Below are 16830 nucleotides of genomic sequence, written 5' to 3' on the forward strand. Positions count from 1 at the left end.
TTTCCCAATAAAGGAACCATGACCGACAGTGGCAAAATGTCATCACCGTCGAACGCATAGCTAAAATTATTTTTTTATTATTTCCGAAAAACAATCGAACAAAAAATGTCTAATGAAAAGAATCCACTGCTGCGGGTCATTCATAAAGACCTGGAGCCCGGTGTTATAAACGATGAAATGCTCGAACGATTGATACTGGAACAAGGATTCAAAGGTGAAGCGGGAAGACTGGCACGCTTAGAACCGATTGACTACGAAAAAGTTACCGTGCTTCGCATTGAATTCCAAAATCTATTAAAAATCAATCATCTATTTGTGCTATGCAATTTGAGAGAGTTGTCGTTGAAGTTCAATAAATTGGATAAAATTGAAAACATTGAAATGCTGACGAAGCTCGTTTCACTGGACTTGTCGTTCAATTGTATCGAGAAAATTGCCAATTTGAATACGTTGACAAATTTGGAGACTCTTTCACTATTCAACAATCAAATTGTAACACTGGAAAACTTAGACATATTGGAAAATCTGCTAATATTGAGTGTTGGTAACAATCGCATCAATGCATTGGATGGGGTCGGTCGAGTTCATAGGTTTTTTGTTTATATTTCAGCATTCTAAATAGTTCTGATTATAGATTGGAAGATTGAGGTTTCTGAAAAAATTGAGAGCGTTGAATTTGGAAGGCAATCCAATTGCTGTTGCCTCGAATATGGCGACGCCGTTTAGAGTATATGTAGCCGCAATTTTGCCTAATTTAAAATATTACAATTATACGTACATCTCCAAAGAGGAACGACACAACGGTCTGGATGCTTACAAGTGTGTATTATATAATGTTTAACTGGTTAAGTTGTCGCTATATCTTATTTTTAACTTCAAAGCTAAAAGTTTAAAAAAGCTTAAATTGAAAGCTTAAATAAGTTTCTAATTATCAAAGCTGTATTTAGCTCATCGCTTTCATTCAATTTTAAGTTGATTTTGTGTGGCAACTTCCTGAAGAGAAGGTGAGTTACTGAAGAAGCTTCGACTACTCGCCTTTTCGTTAGGAACTCGCAATTTCTTCAGAAAGTCGTCGATACTCATGTCGTCGAATTTTCAGGATAATGTTGCATTGTTGCATCTAAGTAACTATCTACCGAATGTTAAAACTAATGAAAGGATCTTTTGTCAATCTGTTGAAGAAAGTTGTAACAAAAGAAGTAATAGATTTGACGTTTTCTGATGATTAGTGACATTAGACGCCTAAAATCTATGGAAGATTTTAGTATTTGGTTAAAATTTTAATCGAAATACGCCCACTTCTTACAGGGATGATATCGCACAAATAGAAGAAGATCAATTGGAAGAAATACGTAAACGGGAACGTGCCGAACAGGAGTTAGCCGATGAGATTCGATTATCGTCCTGTTTCGTTGAATTTTTGAATGAGAATCAATTGTTCGAGTCGATGTTTGAAAATGACGAAAATGGGAAGATTTTGCGTTTGATTGGCGATGAAGCTGAAGAGTTGGTCAATGAGTAAATATATTCCATGTAATTTGTGAAAAACATAGGACTTACCGTTCATTCTGCCGTTCCACAGCTACAAAAACGAAATTTTCGAATTGACGCAACAAATCTACAAAACTGGTCTAGAGAAGCACGAAAGTCGACTCAAGGAAATAGATCTATTTCAGGAGAGGGTGAACGTAACAAAATCGAAAACGCAGAAGGAAGGCATCGCGTATGTCCATTGTATCTAACCATTTTTTCCAATCTGACTTCAAACCTTCCCCACAAAAATAGAATCGTTGAAGAGTATCTAACATCACTGAAAACTATTTTTAATGATGCCAAGGTATTGCTTCGTAAACTAAACAGTGATGATGTATCGGTTGGAGAGGAGGACGAAACCATCATCACCAACGAGTACGACGAGCTAAGAAAGAAATTCCATACAATGACCGACAAAACGTTTCACGATTTAATGCACAGCGAAATCAAATTATTTGAATGCATCGAGGTCGCATTCAATGTGGACTTTAAACAGGTCATCGACTCCATGCTTACCCAGTTCATAGAGCATGCCCAAGGCATATTTGTTCAGATGCGAAATGCAGAAATAAATTTCTCGGGAGCTATGCACGAAACGGTGACGAGATACATAACCATGAAGGCAGTGGTCGCTGAAGAACATACTGTTGCGAAAGAATTGCAAGAGGTCAGTTTTGATGTCCTTTTTTCAATGCAGTTCCAGTATTTTCTCTCTTCAACTGACAGTGTTTCGAAGACAAATCCAACATCAGCAAATTTATTCTGGGTAGTCGTGAACACCACATTTTGGTCATCGATACGCGAGAGGAAAGACTGATAACTAGAGGTCGCAACTGGGTCAATGAACTGATTGCAAAGATGCAAAAGTAATTCGGACAAATGTGATTAATGAAATTTCGTTAATGAAAGTTTTTCCGTTACAGCGACGAGGTAGACCGTAATAGAGCCAAAATTATCGAAATCAATACGTTCCTCGACAAGCAACGAGATCGATTCGAACGTTTATACGAAGAGGTTGAAATGGAAAAAGAGAAGGAGAAAATAAAAATTTGAAACCAATCTACCCGTTAACAGACGTCAAGTATATTTTTCAACTAAAGTTATTTACACGTTGATTGAACTACCTCCGAAGAACCTTGATAAATGTTTCATGAGGAACTCGAACATTGGCTATGGATCGCATTTTCTTCTTGCCTTCAGCTTGTTGTTTTAGTAGTTTCTGTCGTCGAGTCACATCACCGCCATACTAGAAGATAAACGATAAAGATTCGTGTTAGAGCTGCCACTCGAAACAAAAATTGGACTGAATGCAATTGGATTCTCAGTTCAATCGATGTGCTCCAAAAACAAATTTTTGTAGCTGCGAACAACATGTCGTGAACACTTACCAATTTTGCAGTAACATCTTTCCGATACGCGCTGATATTTTCTCTTGCCAAAACCTTACTTCCTACACAGGCTTGAATCGCTATTTGTATCATCTGTTTCGGAATCATTTCCTTCAATCGCAGCACTAAATCCCTTGCAAAAGCAGTAACTTTAGTTGCATGCACAATACGACTCAGTTCGTCAACCGGAACTCCATTCAAGTGGATACTAAGTTTGACAATGTTTGAGCTGTGGTAACCGCTCGATTCGTAGTCAAAACTTGCGTATCCCGAAGACTCTGCCTTCAGTTTATCGTGAAAGTCCAACACAATCTCACTAAGTGGCAAAAAGTATTTTAGCATGACCCGATTCTCGTCAATATTTTTGCATGATTCCTGCACGCCGCGCTTATCGATGCAAAGTGATATTACCGCACCAAGATACTGTGTCGGAGTGATGATTGTTCCTATCAACAGAAATTTTTTGTATCTAAAAATTCTTGCTCAATCAATCTGTTTCACTAACCCATCACACAAGGCTCAAAGTATTCTTCCACATCCCTCGGATCCGGGAACTGAGTTGGATTGCTCAGAAACACTGTGTCGCTACCGAGTGTCTTGATTAACCTGGGATTTTTCAGTTTAAGTTTATACGTCACTGAAGGAGCAGTTATGGTTGGTTCAGCAGCGTGTTCTTGTTCGAGTCGCTGACAAAATACTTCCATATGCAACAATCCTAAAAATCCCAATCGCCAACCTTGTCCTAACGCTGGACTTGAATCCGGAATCAACGTTACCGCCGAATCGGTGAGAATTAATTTGTCGATTGCTTGTCGTAAAGCCACGTGCTGACTTTGATCAGCTGGGTAGATACCAGCGAATACCATTGGCTGTTGTGGCTTAAAACCGGTCAATGGCTCAACGTCGTGGTTTTTCAAGTGCATCGTATCTCCTATGATCGCTTCTTTGCTATTCCGCATGTTGCAGCCAACTAATCCTACTTGCCCAGCAGTTAATTGATTGATTGGACTTTCATCCGGTCTCAGTATCGACAAGGACCGAACTTCATATGTTTTTTTCGTCAAGTGAGATGTTATTTCATCTCCGATCTTTAGTTGACCTTCCTTCACGCACACCAAATTCAAAGCTCCACGGTATCGGTCGAACCAACTATCGAACAATAAACAACGAAAAGCCTTATCTCTATCAGCTTGAGGATGAGGGATTCGTTCAATGACTTGTTGGATGACGTTCTCCACACCGGTACCGAGTTTGGCTGATATCTAAATTAGAGAATCATTTAGATCGACTCCCCAACACTATTCTCGTTTCTTACTCTCAGCACCGAGTCCGGATCTATATCAAATAGTGTCATCATTTCCATGGAAACTCTATCCGGATCAGCATTTTTCAAATCAACTTTGTTCAGAACGGGCACTATGGCCAAATTTTTTGACTTCGCCAAATAGTAGTTCGCTACGGTTTGAGCTTGAACGCCCTGATTAGCGTCAACCAGCAATACAACACCGTCACAAGCTGCCAACGACCGATAAACTTCATTGCAAAAGTCGACATGTCCAGGGGTGTCGATTAGGTTGAGCAAGTACGTTTTGTCGTTGTACTCATAAAGAAGAGATGCCGTCTGCGCCTTTACCGTAATACCACGTTCCTGTTCAACCTAATGCGTTTTGACGTCAGTAATGTATTTAGATGTAGGAAAAGCCTAAGGGCGCATTGAGTGATTAGAGTACCTGCAAACTGTCCAAGATCTGTGACTTTCCTGAATTCTTTACAACAGCCCCAGTTATTTCTAATAACCGATCTGCTAACGTACTTTTCCCATGATCGACATGGGCTATAATGCTAAAATTACGAACTCGTTCCACAGGTACATTACAATATCGTTCATTTTCTGTGGGGTCTGTGCTGTAGAATCGACGTCTGCAGATACTTTGCCTAAAAAATCAATTCCGAGCTCATAAACTGGCATTTGGAAGAGATGACTAAGTAATTCGAAAACACAAAATCACATACAGGATAGCGTGACCTACCAATTCTTTTCGGATTTCAATAAAATGCTTCTCAGTTGCCAACCAACTAGACGAGAAATGGTCATTTTCAACTCAGTCTTCGTGTTGATGTAAGACCGGGCACAATTTAAAAGGTTATGTTAACATTATTAAGACCGTCCAGATTTATCATAATCAATAGAGATTACGTTTGATTTTTGATAAATTTTTTTGTCAACACGTTTGAATGTTATTCAAAAATTGAAATGAAACCTTGCCACAAAACGAATGAGGTCTGTTTACAAAATTTGACTTTTTGAGGATTTAAAGAACTTGTGTTAAAAATATTTGACAATTTAACTGTCATCATATTCAGCACACACCGCACACACAGACACCTATATTTGCGCGCATTATTTGAACAAGACGGGGGTTTATAGATTTATTTAGATAACAGAGCGAGCAAAGAAACAATTTAGAAGTTTCGGGTTTCATTATTTTTCAGCTGAATTCTCAAAAATTATAATTTCTTTTGAGTCTATTCAGGGCTTATTTTAAGGAATTTCAATTCTTAAAAACGTCATAAAATACTCTTTAAAATTCCTAACTTAACAAATTAAGGAATTTTTTTCTGGCAGTAGAAAATCAACAGAGACACAAACAATATTAATTACATGACAATGGATAAAAGGTTGAAAAGTTTAGTCTGTGTGAATTTTGTTGAACCGAGGCGAATCCGAGGTCAATAAAAACATGAAAACGAGACTTTTCAACTTTTATTCAGAGTTTTCTAATGGATTTTTATATGCTATGGACGTCGAAAGTCCATGAAATTCGATGAATAGAACGATTTTCGACCCACAAGCATGTGAACTACTATTTCATCTAACAGATTCCATCGTACGATTTGAGGGGGAACATGTTTCCAATTACCTTTACCGAGAGTAATATACCCACATCTTGAGACTCGCTCTTTTCCTTTAAATTGCATTAAATTCCAAACTCAGATTAACTGATTTCTCAATGAATATATTAATTTCTGTACATAGTAGACGCTCTTATTTCTCTGACAAAAAACCCCATTCCCCATAATAAAATTTTCACAAAACATGTGGCCGTTCGGAATTGTGGCCCATACGATGATAGAAAAATTTAGCATTTTTTAATGGATGAATGCCAAATCTTTTACCATTAACTCATTCCAACGGATCAACATTAACATCACTGATATTTAGTTAGTATCTGGTGGACGAGGCGTACTTTTACCCCATAGCCAATTCAACAATACCGACGATGGACTCTGTGATTGTCTGGACAGTGTATAATCGGCACCGATTAATTCAGCTACTGCCTCGGGTGGTAGGGTGGCTACATCTCTCTGCAGAAAAGCCATTTGACGTTGACGCTGTTCACGTTCTTCACGTAGCGTCTTATCTCTGGAATGGCTGACATGGTGAAGTTGTGACAATCTGAGAGAAAAAGGGTGAACAATTAATACATCGAGAACAAACAAAGATTTTGATCGGCAGAGTTAACCTACTTGGCGTTCAAATTGACAGAATTCGCTTGTACTTCAGTTGCGTCGGATGACAGCGATACAGAACTTCGATTTGACGGTGGTTTTTCTGGACTTATGTTGGCTGACTCACTTTCGGATGGCACTGCTAACAATTGAAATGTTCAACAACTTTTAAAAACTTGCAAACTGTTGGCACTTACCCTCAACATAACCAGTCTTCAGTCGAATGTCCTCCATTTGCCGTATTGAATTGGACAGCTTCAATTGAAGTGTGTCTCGTTCTTCTAACAAATGTATCAATTCTTCCGTTAGCTCTTCACATCTCATGTCCCGCTGATGTAACATATACAGGGCCAGATCAAGCTCTGATTTCTGACCAGCCGGCGCGTCCAATGTTTCGGTTGATTTTTTCGCTTTTAAATCCATTGTCATCATGCTGCTGGTGCGGGACATCTGTCCGAAGGGATCCACTTGCGACACAATTCTAGCGTATTCCGCTGATCGAATGGCCAACTGCTCCTTCAAAGTAACGATTTCCATTTCTTGATTTTCCAGTGCCTCTTGCATTTTGCCAATCAATTCGTTGTCAGAAGACTGCTGAGCAGAAGGAACAACTTCGTGAGCAGGTAGACCCGCATTGTAATCAATATTTTCGACCACTTCCGATGAAGAATTTGATTGGCGTAACGCTTGACGTAATAGATCGATTTCTTGTCGTAGCGTAGCTTCCGTTAAACTAAATTCGGCTTCACGCTGTGATACATGATGTCTCCAAGATTCGGCTAGATCGGAGCAACGTTGTTCCATTACCTGTTCCCATTGAGCATTTAATGTAGCAACTACATCGTCACTAACGTTGGTATTCGGATTGATCTCAACTGAACTGTGTTTCATTTGCTCCAACGAGTTCTTCAATTCGGTTATTTCAATATTTTTCATGTCCAGCTCGAGAACGGTGGATTTGACTTTGTCTTCTAGCTGGAGACTGTTCAAAACTTGGTCGTTCAGCACTTGAAGCTCGTGTTCCATTTCGCCTTTTTCTGTTTTCATTTCTGCGATCACTTTCTCAAGCTGACTTATTCTTTCAGCTGTCTCCACTGCATTTTGGCTCTGGATTTCTTTGGTCAATTGCATCGACCAATTATTCTCCAAATCATCTTTGGCAGTTTGTAGTTGATCCACCTGCGACCGTAAATTGTTAATTTCGAAATTTTTGTTCAAAATTTCCTGTACCAAAGATTGCGTCTGATCTTCTTTGATGACATCGGCAACCTTTTGATTTAAATGACCAATTTCAGCGTCTTTATATTGAATAATAGCAGTAAGTTCCTGGATTTTTTCATCCATTTCTTTTATCTCCAACGAATTGATTTGACTTCCGTCAGTAAACATTCCGGCACTTTTCATTCGTTCCACTTCGGCGGACAATTCCACATTTTTATCACTCAGCAAACCCAATTCTTTCGACAAATTGTTATTTTCGTCGATTTTGTGTCGGTGCTCCTCTTTCAGCTGATCCAGATATGTTTTGATGTTGTTCGCTTCCTGCGTCAGCACATCAATCGTAGCGATGGATTCATTTATCTGACCCTTTAGTTGAGTGATTGTTTCACTTTTGCTTACATTGTCGTTTTGTAGGAACGTATTCTCGGCGGATAATTTATCGATGCGGACAGTCATTTCAGCATGTGCTCCGACCTCATTTTCTCTGGCCAGTAACGACTCCTGCAATTTCTTTATTCTATCCTCCAAAATGGAACTGTGAGTTTTCTCATCATCCAGCAATGCCTGAATTTCATCGAAATCTGCGCGAGCATCACTCAATTGCTTTGTTAACAGTTCGATTTGCTTGGTAACATTTTCATCAGAAGTGGTCGGCTGACTCGGTGCACTCGCATCATCCGCTGGTTTATTGTAATTATCATCACTCCATTCCTCCAGCTGCGAAATCTTTTGACTTAATTGACGGATTTTCGATTTGCACATTTCCAATTCGTTGTCTTGTCGCTGCTTCAGATCTACCATTGTGTCGTTGGCTGAAGTCAGAACATCGACTCGTTTCAGGAGGTTTTGCTTTTCGGAAGATTCTTTTTCCTGTTCCGCTTTCATTTCTTTGCATCGGTTTTCCAGCAATTTTATTTGATTGTTTAGCTCCTCCTGTATAGCAAGATCCAGATCGTTGGATTCGACGGATGGTGATTTTTTGAAAGATGCGGCTGTGCTCAGCTGTTCATTTTTACTTTTGTATTCTTTGAGTTTCTTCAACATTTTTGCAGACTGTATTTGTAGAGCAACTTTCTCTTCCTGCAGTTGATCTCGCTCAACCTGAAGCAACTTTATCTGTGAAAGAAACATTAAGAAATTAGAAAACATGACATCCTGGTGATCATCCTGGACATCCTGGACATCCATCAGTGGTGATGGATTTTTATTGAAACTTACCGCATCTTCGTAATCCTGCAATGTCTGTCCAATGTGAGCTGGAACCAGCGAAGATGTTGTAATGGAACCAGACATTTGTTGGTGTTGTTCCTCTAAAACAGCATCATCTGATCCGAAACCCCATCCATCATCTGTCACTGCCTCTTCTTCTGGATGACACAGATAAGCTTTCTTTGCCACGCAAACCTCTTCCACAACCGGCGTAAGGTTTGAAACAACCTGCTCGGATTCACTAGCGATTTGATCGGGATGGCAAAGATAGGCCTTCTTCGCAACACAAACTGGTTCCACAACAGGGGAACGATTATCTGCGTCGGCTGGTAATGCTGAATCGGGTTGTGAAGAAGTGAATGGATCATCGAATGCGGTGGTTTCAGGTGATCCGAAAAACATTGAACTGTTAAACGATGGTAAACCGGACGGTTTGTCGGAAGGCGGAGGTATATTGGTTGGTTGAACAGATGGAATGATCATTCGTTCAATGTCTGCTAGGAATTGTTGAGGTTCTGCTGCAATCGTCGAAGCTACTGCCTTCTGAGCAATTTCTTCGTGAATCGGCGGTTGTACGGTCAATCTCTCTAAATCACCACGCAGTGACGCTATTTCTCCTTCATATTTTGCTGTGCGAATTTGAATTTCTTGTTCCAATGACTGGATAGTTTGTGCAGTTTGTTCGCAGTCGTTAGTCGATATACGTAATTGAATTTGAAGGTCAGCAATGTACTGCTCCAGCTGTTGGACATTAAGCTGCAATTCGTCGACTTTGGTTTGTGTAACAGCCACATTTTTCTGTTGTTCATTCTCGCTTTGCAGTCGTTTTAGTTCACTATCTTTCTTTTCGCTTGAATGACACAGCTCCTTCTTCTGTTCTTCGAATTCGGTCAACCGGTGCGCACATTCCGACTGTAATTTATTCAATTGGTCGCCATGTGCCTTGTTCATCGTGTCAATTATGTCTGCCCTTAGAGAATCTTGCGCTTGAAGTTCGGTATTTTGCTCATGTAGCGCATTTATTTGGGCTTGGGCTGTTTGAAGTTTCGCTTGCAAATCCTCAACATTTTTTGTGAGAATCAACAGTTCATCGCTGTCGATATGCGGTGTCGATGCCGCCGATGGTTGAGTCAGGTTTATAAAGGGATCGCCTGTGTTCGGGGCAGCAGCAAGTGACATTTGGAGTTGTAAGTTCTGTCGCTGGTAGTTTTGAATTTCTAAATCTTTTGTAGCCAGCAGTCCCTGCAATCGTTCGTTTTCGTTCTGAATGAACACTTGATCATCTGTTTGATTCTGGCCGATTTGAGCGCGAAGTGAATCGAATTCCAATATTTGTTGCCTTAACGCAGCCACTTCTCGTTCGTGGTTCTGTTGTAGCGTTTCCGTTTGCTCTTTCAAATTTTCAATTTCCGTTTGGTCATGAACGATCTGCATTCGGAGTTCCTGGTTTTCAATATGTTCCTGGTTCATGCTTTCATTCTGCATTTTAATCCACGTCATTTTGTTCTCTAGATCAGAGTTTGTCTGCTCCAATGACGTGATGATTTCCTTGAAGCGAACAACGTCACAATTCAGTTCATTGATTTCGTCTTTTGACTTTTCTAAATTGTGTTGAAGATCACGACGTTCGTCAGTCAATCGTTGCAGTTGAGCGCTCAAATCGTACTCCAAATCAGCGATGACACTTTTTTGCTCATCCATTTTTCGTTCGAATTCACTTGATTGGCGTTTCAGGTCAAGCTGCAATGTTTTCACTTGTTCCATTAACGTGGCATTTTCACTCTCAAGATCCGATAAAGTAGTACCCTGCAACTGTGCCATTTGACTACCGATCAATTGCAGTTTTTTAACCAGCTCATTCCGTTCTTCCGTCAATTCTGATAAACGATCGCCAAGCTCCTGTTTTTCTAAATCAGCTTCATGTAACCGTTGCTCAATGGTCTCATCATGCTGAGACAATGCTTGTAATCGCGACAAGAGTTCGTCTTCGTTCTTTTGGAATTCGGAAGTTTTTTCTTGAAGGGTCGAACCTAATAGATTGGCATGTTGTTCCAACGATGATCGACGTTCTTCAATGTTACCAATGCCCTCCTCAAGTTTGGCAATTTTATCGTTCAATTTTTGGTTACTTTCACGTAACGATTCGATGTAATGTTCGTTCTCCTGGTTCTTCATCTCCAGAGCACCGATATTTGCCGACTGAGCACGTAGCGATTCCAATTCGTTCTGAAGACCTGCAATCGTTTCGCGGTGATTGGTGAGCTCATCTTGAAGGTGTTCACATTGGGTCTGTAGTGGCGAATCTGACTTTTCGCTTTGGTGTTCCTCCAATTTGACCTTAAATTCGGCAATCGATGAGTTGAGCTTCTGGATTGTTTGGTTTTTCTCTTTAATCACAGCTCGGCATTTCTCAATTTTCACATTTTTCGATTTCAAATCATCGGTCGTTGTGGCCAACTGCGTATTGAATTCTTTTAGAGAATTTTGCAGGGTGGTTACTTCGGCTGTTTTCTTCTCTACATTGACTGTAAGTTCATCCATCGCACGTACCTTTTCATTCATTCGTGCAGTCAAATTTTCCAACTCTGCAGATTTGTTGGCAACTTCAGAATTGTACTGGCGGTCCAGTTCAGCCAACTGATTGTGGGCATCACACAGACGTTCCTTGAGATTGCTAATTTCTTCGGATAATTTTGAAATTTCCTTGACATTAGATGCTTTCAATTCTTCAATGATCTGCTCTGTGTCCGCTACAGAACTACTTTGCTGAACAGCAGCGGCAACGAGGCTCGACTCATGCCTCATCACATTCAATTCTTGATCCTTTTGGAACAGAAGTTGCTGAAGATTTTCTAATTTTTGAGTTAGTTCTTCTATCGGTTTTTCATCCGTTGCACGATCCATCTGCTCCAGTTTATGCTCAAGTTCGACACACTGAGCGTTTTTCTTTTTCAAATTTGCGGCAAATTTCTTTAACTTATCAAGCTGTTCTTTGTTCTTCGATTCAAGTTCAGCGACTGTCAATTCGTATTTTTTCTTCAAATTTTCAATTTCCTCACTATTGTCCACGACTTTCGATTGTTGTTGTTGTTGGCTCAGCGCTTCAATTTCTTTCGACTTTTTCTGAAGTTCTGCTTCCAATTTTCGTACGACATTGTCCAACGTAGAGCACTTATCTTTCAATGTCTGGACCTGCTGTTCATTCCGATCGATCAACTCCTGCAAATAATTCACTTCATCTTCCTTTTCGATCACCTTATTAGCATTCTCTTCCATCACTTTGTACAGTTCCATTATCTGACCGTTCAGCGACTCGATTGTTTCCTGTTTATTTCGCAATTCGTTTGCTTGTTCCTCCAACAGGTCATTGTTCTCATCGAATATCGTCTTCAGAGCAGCCACTTTGCCTTGCAATTGTTCGACATATTCGTCGCGAGAGGCAGTAAATTGATTTTTCGCCTCTTCCACTTCCTTGCTCATTTCCTGCAGTTTCAATTCCAGTTCATCGATTTTTGCCACCTTTTCGTTGATTTCGGTTTCATGTTCGGTTAGTGTGGCGATCAACTGGTCCTTCTGTTCGGCCGTCAATTTCTTTAATATGTCGATTTCCTTGTTGGCCGTGTCGACTCGATTGTCGAATTCGAGTTTTAATTGAATGAGTTCCTGGGTTTTCTGCTCAATGGTTTCGTGGTCGAAATGCAGCGTTCGTTCGATTTCGGCTACTTTCTCCTTCAGTCGATCGTTTTCGTTGCGTAACATTAGCGTTTCTGATTCGGTTGAGTTCTCGTCAGCCGAACGAAGCAGCGCATCTTTTTCATCTAACTGGGTTTGCAGTCTGAAAGAAATTCATAAAAACAAAATTATTAAAATGAAACAGCCTCTGCGAACAACATGACTCATACTTCTCGTAATTCAACTGTAGATCCTGCATAGCAGCTGTTACACGTTCCAGTTCACCTCGTTGCAATCTCAGCTCCTCCTTGCTCTTGCTCTCGCTGATCTTATCCACTTCATCGGTTAACAATAATTTGATTCTCTCCTCCTGTTGCTGCAAATTAATTCTACCGATCTCGGCCTTCAGTTCGGCCACTTGCTTCGCCCCGTTTTCGTAGTCGTTAAGCAATTTCTTCAACAGTTCGTAGACGTTCTTGGCCTCTTTCGCTAATTTCTTTGATTTTACACTTTTGTCTTTGCTCTTTTTGTAGTTTTCAAGTTCTATTTCCAGTCCTTTCAATGCCTTCTCGTAATCATCATTGGTCACTTCAACAGATGATTCCGACGAGAAGCTTGCTTGATGCACATCGTCGACGGTAACATTACGACACTTGATGAGGGAATTTAATTCATCCTGCAGTTTAGACCGATTTTCACTTAGATCTTTAACGTTGCCTAACAATTCAGCTCGTTCCGCTTCTGTTGCTTTCAAACTTTCCTTGACCGTTGTAAGCTCCTCTTGCAGTGCATTGAAATCGGTAAGAATTTTCTCTTTCTCCACTTTGAGTACGTCCACTTCTTGAACTAAATTCGAATTTTCCATCTTCAAGTCTTCTACCTTATCCAACACTTCACGTCGCTCCGACGTAAACATTTCAATTTTATGCATAAGTTCGGAGCTCTCTTCCCGCAATTTGACCAGACTTTCACTCAAATCTGCACTCATCACACTAGTATCACCTTCGGAAGCATCAACGATCGGATGTAGACCTTTTTGGAATTCCTCCATCTCCAGTTTCTCTTGGTGTGTCAGATTTTCGATAAGTTCGATTGACTCGGCTGAACTGCCCTTACTGATTTTGTCGAGTTTTTCCAGTAATTCCATGTTTTCGGTCATGTAGGCAGTCAACTTTGAGCTGAGATCTAGTTTCTCTTCCATCAAACGATCGACTTCTGCTTTAAGTAAATCATTTTGTCGCAAATGTTGATCAATCTTCTCCTCCATTTCGATGTTGTCCATGTGTGACGTAACCATAGCAGTATGTTCTTCGTCATCGGTGCCTTTTATGTGATCTTTCAACGACGTCAGTTCCGTTTTTGTGGTCTGCAGGTCAGCAGTCATGTCGATTTTCTGTTCTTCAAGCAATAGAATGGCTGACACCTGATTCTGGCAAGTCGTTTCGAGTATTTTGATTTTCTTTTCCAAGTCGGTGTCAGGCGATGATGACGATTTTCCATCTGCGGCTAGCGATGTCTTCATTTCGGCTACTTGTTGCTGCAAAATTTGATTCTCTTCCGTCAAACGAATAACGTCGGCCGAAGAATTGGATGACTTTTTAACCGAATCCAATTGCTTCTGCAGCTGCTTGGCCTTCAGTTTCGTTTTGATCATACTCTTGTTGGCCTCGTCTAATTGCGATTTCAGTTTGGTTATTTCCGCTTCGGCTTCCTCATCGGTGGACATGGAAAAGAGTGACTTAGGACCGGCAGATTTGACCTTTTCTTGAAGAACCGAAAAATTGGCTGTCAGGACGTTGTACTCGATCGTTTTTTCCTGTAAACTGTTTTCTAGCCGCTCGATTGTAGATAGATGCTTGTCGATATCCTCACTTTGCGAACTGATTACATTCTCCAGCGATCTGATCTTATCGAGCAGTGAAACGTCAGTTTCATCGGCAGCATCTTCAGAATGTTGAAGCATTTTCTTTAAGGCATCGTTTTCGATTTGAAGTTTTTCGATTGCGGTTTGCAGTTCATCGACACTCTCTTCCGTTTTCTTTTCGCTTTCCAGAGTGGCTATGCGCTGCTGTAGACTATGGTTGATTTTATTCAATTCGCTGAGCTTGTTGCTAAAGTCCTGCACTCCGTCGAATTTTTCTTCAAGTTCCGAATTTTTCACCGTCAAATCGAAGCGAGCCGTCTCCAAGATATCGTTCACCTGGTCCATATTTTCAATTTTGATACTTTTCTCATCGATTTCCGATTTCAAACGTTCAATTTCGACGCGATAGCCATTCTCGGCTTCAATGAATTTCTTCTGCATCTCCTGCATTTCCAGTTTGGTTTCCTCCAACAAATCCACGGTGTTCTTACCTTTCAGCGACAAATTTTCGGAGAGTAAACTCACGGCTTGAGTACGGGCATCGATGACACATTCTTTCTCTTTCAATGCCTCTTCCAGGTCGAGTATTCTACTTTCCAAGCGTTTCGCATTCATTAAATGTTCCGAATCGGCGTTTCGAGTTAGAAATTCGTTTTCTTTGTTCTTCATTTCGATTTCCAATTCGCGGACACGTCGCTCTAAAAACTTCAGTCTTTCCTTTTCGAATGTTGTTGGCATTCCATAACTGGACAAATCGCTGGAAGACATATGCCGGTCTTTCGTAGACCAAACGCTCAGATCACCGACTGAACGTCCAAGCTGCGATGTTTTCTCCAAGCTTGTCTTGCTGCTGTCCACCTTCGCTTTCAACTGCGTCACCAGCTCTTCAATGCCACGCTTACTATTTTCCCTTTCCGCCATTTTCAGACGATTTTGCTCCATTTGCTTGCGCAATAATTGAATTTTCTCACTTCCTGGCGTTTCCGAACGTGCTCGAGCGATTTCTGCTGGTGGAATAACATCGTCGCTCTGTATCGTCGTCCCTTCAGGCTTCTCACTAATTGCTCGATCTAAAATTGATTCGTTTTCATCGGAAGATGTGTTCCACCTTCCAACTCCGCTTTGTCTTGATTTGGTTGCTTTCGATTTCAAATGAGACAAACGTTGAGCTATATTTTTAACCTTCTCCTGTGCACTGGCAGTGTTTTTTCCCTGATTGACCTCAGATTGTCGGACAAGTTCTTTCAGTGCCGAAATCTTTGCCTGAAAAAGTAGGATCGATTTTATGAGTTTGAGAATTTGACTATGATCAAATGACATCGTTTCTACGTACTTGTTGCTGATTGAAGTTTTCCTTCAGACTTGAGATATCCGGAGGAGGACCGGGTCCACCACCGCTGCCGGAATCAGCATCGGTCATAATGGATTAAAACAATCGCAATACGTAAAATTTACAGTAAATCTGGAATGAAAGAAGAAGCAGGATTAATCTTCGTGTCATCCATTATGATTTTATTAAAAGATTTTGGTGGACTAGATTTAAGGCCACAGTCGTTTATGAACATCAAGTTCATATGACAGTATGACAGGCATAATTTCACTGACATGTTCTTGAACACCACTTAATAAGTATGGAGACATGTCTTGTTGATAGAACGTAGGACGAAACATAGCCATTTTCTTTGGTAGAGTCGGTTTTTACCAATTTACGATTTTTCGCACTGTCTGGGTCATATTATGGACGTAGTTGCATTTTTGTTACCAATAATTCTTCAACGTTAAGTAGTCATTACCAGTTTTAGAAAGAACGACAAACATTTTGAACTGTCATGGACATTATGACGTGCATTGGCCTTTTTTTATTAATGAGTGAAAGTAGTTTTGAGTTATTTCAAACATTGATAGAAATCCAGCATTAATGTCAGGAATTCGATTCCAAACGTAAAAAATAACTTTCCAAACTTAAGTGTAGCAATTGATGTCATCAACTTATTGTTGTATGTAAATACACTTTTTAATTAGTTTTTCAACAAAACTACGAACAATGAGTGACAGCGAAATTTACATTTTAATGGGGCGCTACTGTACGGTGTACGTGTAAGTACGATGGACAAACATAATTCTCTCACGATTTCTTACGAAATACCAATAGCGCAGTCGAAAAAATGATGTTTTTATGATGGAAACACAACTTACATTAAAATTAGCAAAAAAAATTACGAAATATCTTTACGGACAATTAACTAAACAGAACTCAAAACATTCTATTCAACGTGTACTGTTTTAGAAAAATTGACTTTTTGGAGATCTACTTGTCAAAGTACCTGTCATCACATTCAGCACGGCTTGACTTTGGGTATCTATGTTTCTCTCTTTCCAACTGACATAGCTGTACACTGTAAAATTGCAACAACTATGCTATGTATAGCTGTG

At 40.2% G+C, this 16830-nt stretch overlaps 3 protein-coding genes across 4 annotated transcripts; 1 reads left to right on the top strand and 2 right to left on the bottom strand.

Moving 5' to 3' along the window:
* Positions 1-73: 73 nt before the first annotated feature.
* Positions 74-2682, top strand: LOC119075759 (dynein regulatory complex subunit 3-like). The gene is made up of 7 exons (XM_037182300.1): positions 74-573; positions 635-819; positions 1309-1518; positions 1583-1723; positions 1786-2200; positions 2260-2399; positions 2457-2682. The coding sequence occupies exons 1-7, from the start codon at positions 106-108 to the stop codon at positions 2584-2586; spliced, it is 1689 nt and encodes a 562-aa protein (XP_037038195.1). The 5' UTR covers positions 74-105; the 3' UTR covers positions 2587-2682.
* On the bottom strand, positions 2601-5281 carry LOC119075758 (translation factor waclaw, mitochondrial). The gene is made up of 6 exons (XM_037182299.1): positions 4952-5281; positions 4652-4856; positions 4237-4578; positions 3427-4183; positions 2922-3367; positions 2601-2779 (listed from the first exon to the last, which is right to left on the bottom strand). Exons 1-6 carry the CDS (start codon positions 5014-5016, stop codon positions 2654-2656), a joined length of 1941 nt encoding a protein of 646 aa, XP_037038194.1. The 5' UTR covers positions 5017-5281; the 3' UTR covers positions 2601-2653.
* A 636-nt stretch (positions 5282-5917) lies between these two features.
* On the bottom strand, positions 5918-16728 carry LOC119075765 (protein lava lamp). 2 transcript variants are annotated; one of them, XM_037182307.1, is made up of 7 exons: positions 16594-16728; positions 15731-15859; positions 12764-15660; positions 8871-12696; positions 6629-8768; positions 6450-6570; positions 5918-6378 (listed from the first exon to the last, which is right to left on the bottom strand). In XM_037182307.1, exons 2-7 carry the CDS (start codon positions 15815-15817, stop codon positions 6141-6143), a joined length of 9309 nt encoding a protein of 3102 aa, XP_037038202.1. In that variant the 5' UTR covers positions 15818-15859; positions 16594-16728; the 3' UTR covers positions 5918-6140. The 2 variants fall into 2 exon arrangements, with proteins under 2 accessions (XP_037038202.1, XP_037038200.1); XM_037182305.1 differs by having other exon boundaries at positions 6450-6573.
* Between the last annotated feature and the right edge of the window lie 102 nt (positions 16729-16830).

Source organism: Bradysia coprophila, unplaced genomic scaffold, assembly GCF_014529535.1.
Source record: "Bradysia coprophila strain Holo2 unplaced genomic scaffold, BU_Bcop_v1 contig_232, whole genome shotgun sequence".
In the NCBI taxonomy this organism is placed as follows: domain Eukaryota; kingdom Metazoa; phylum Arthropoda; class Insecta; order Diptera; family Sciaridae; genus Bradysia; species Bradysia coprophila.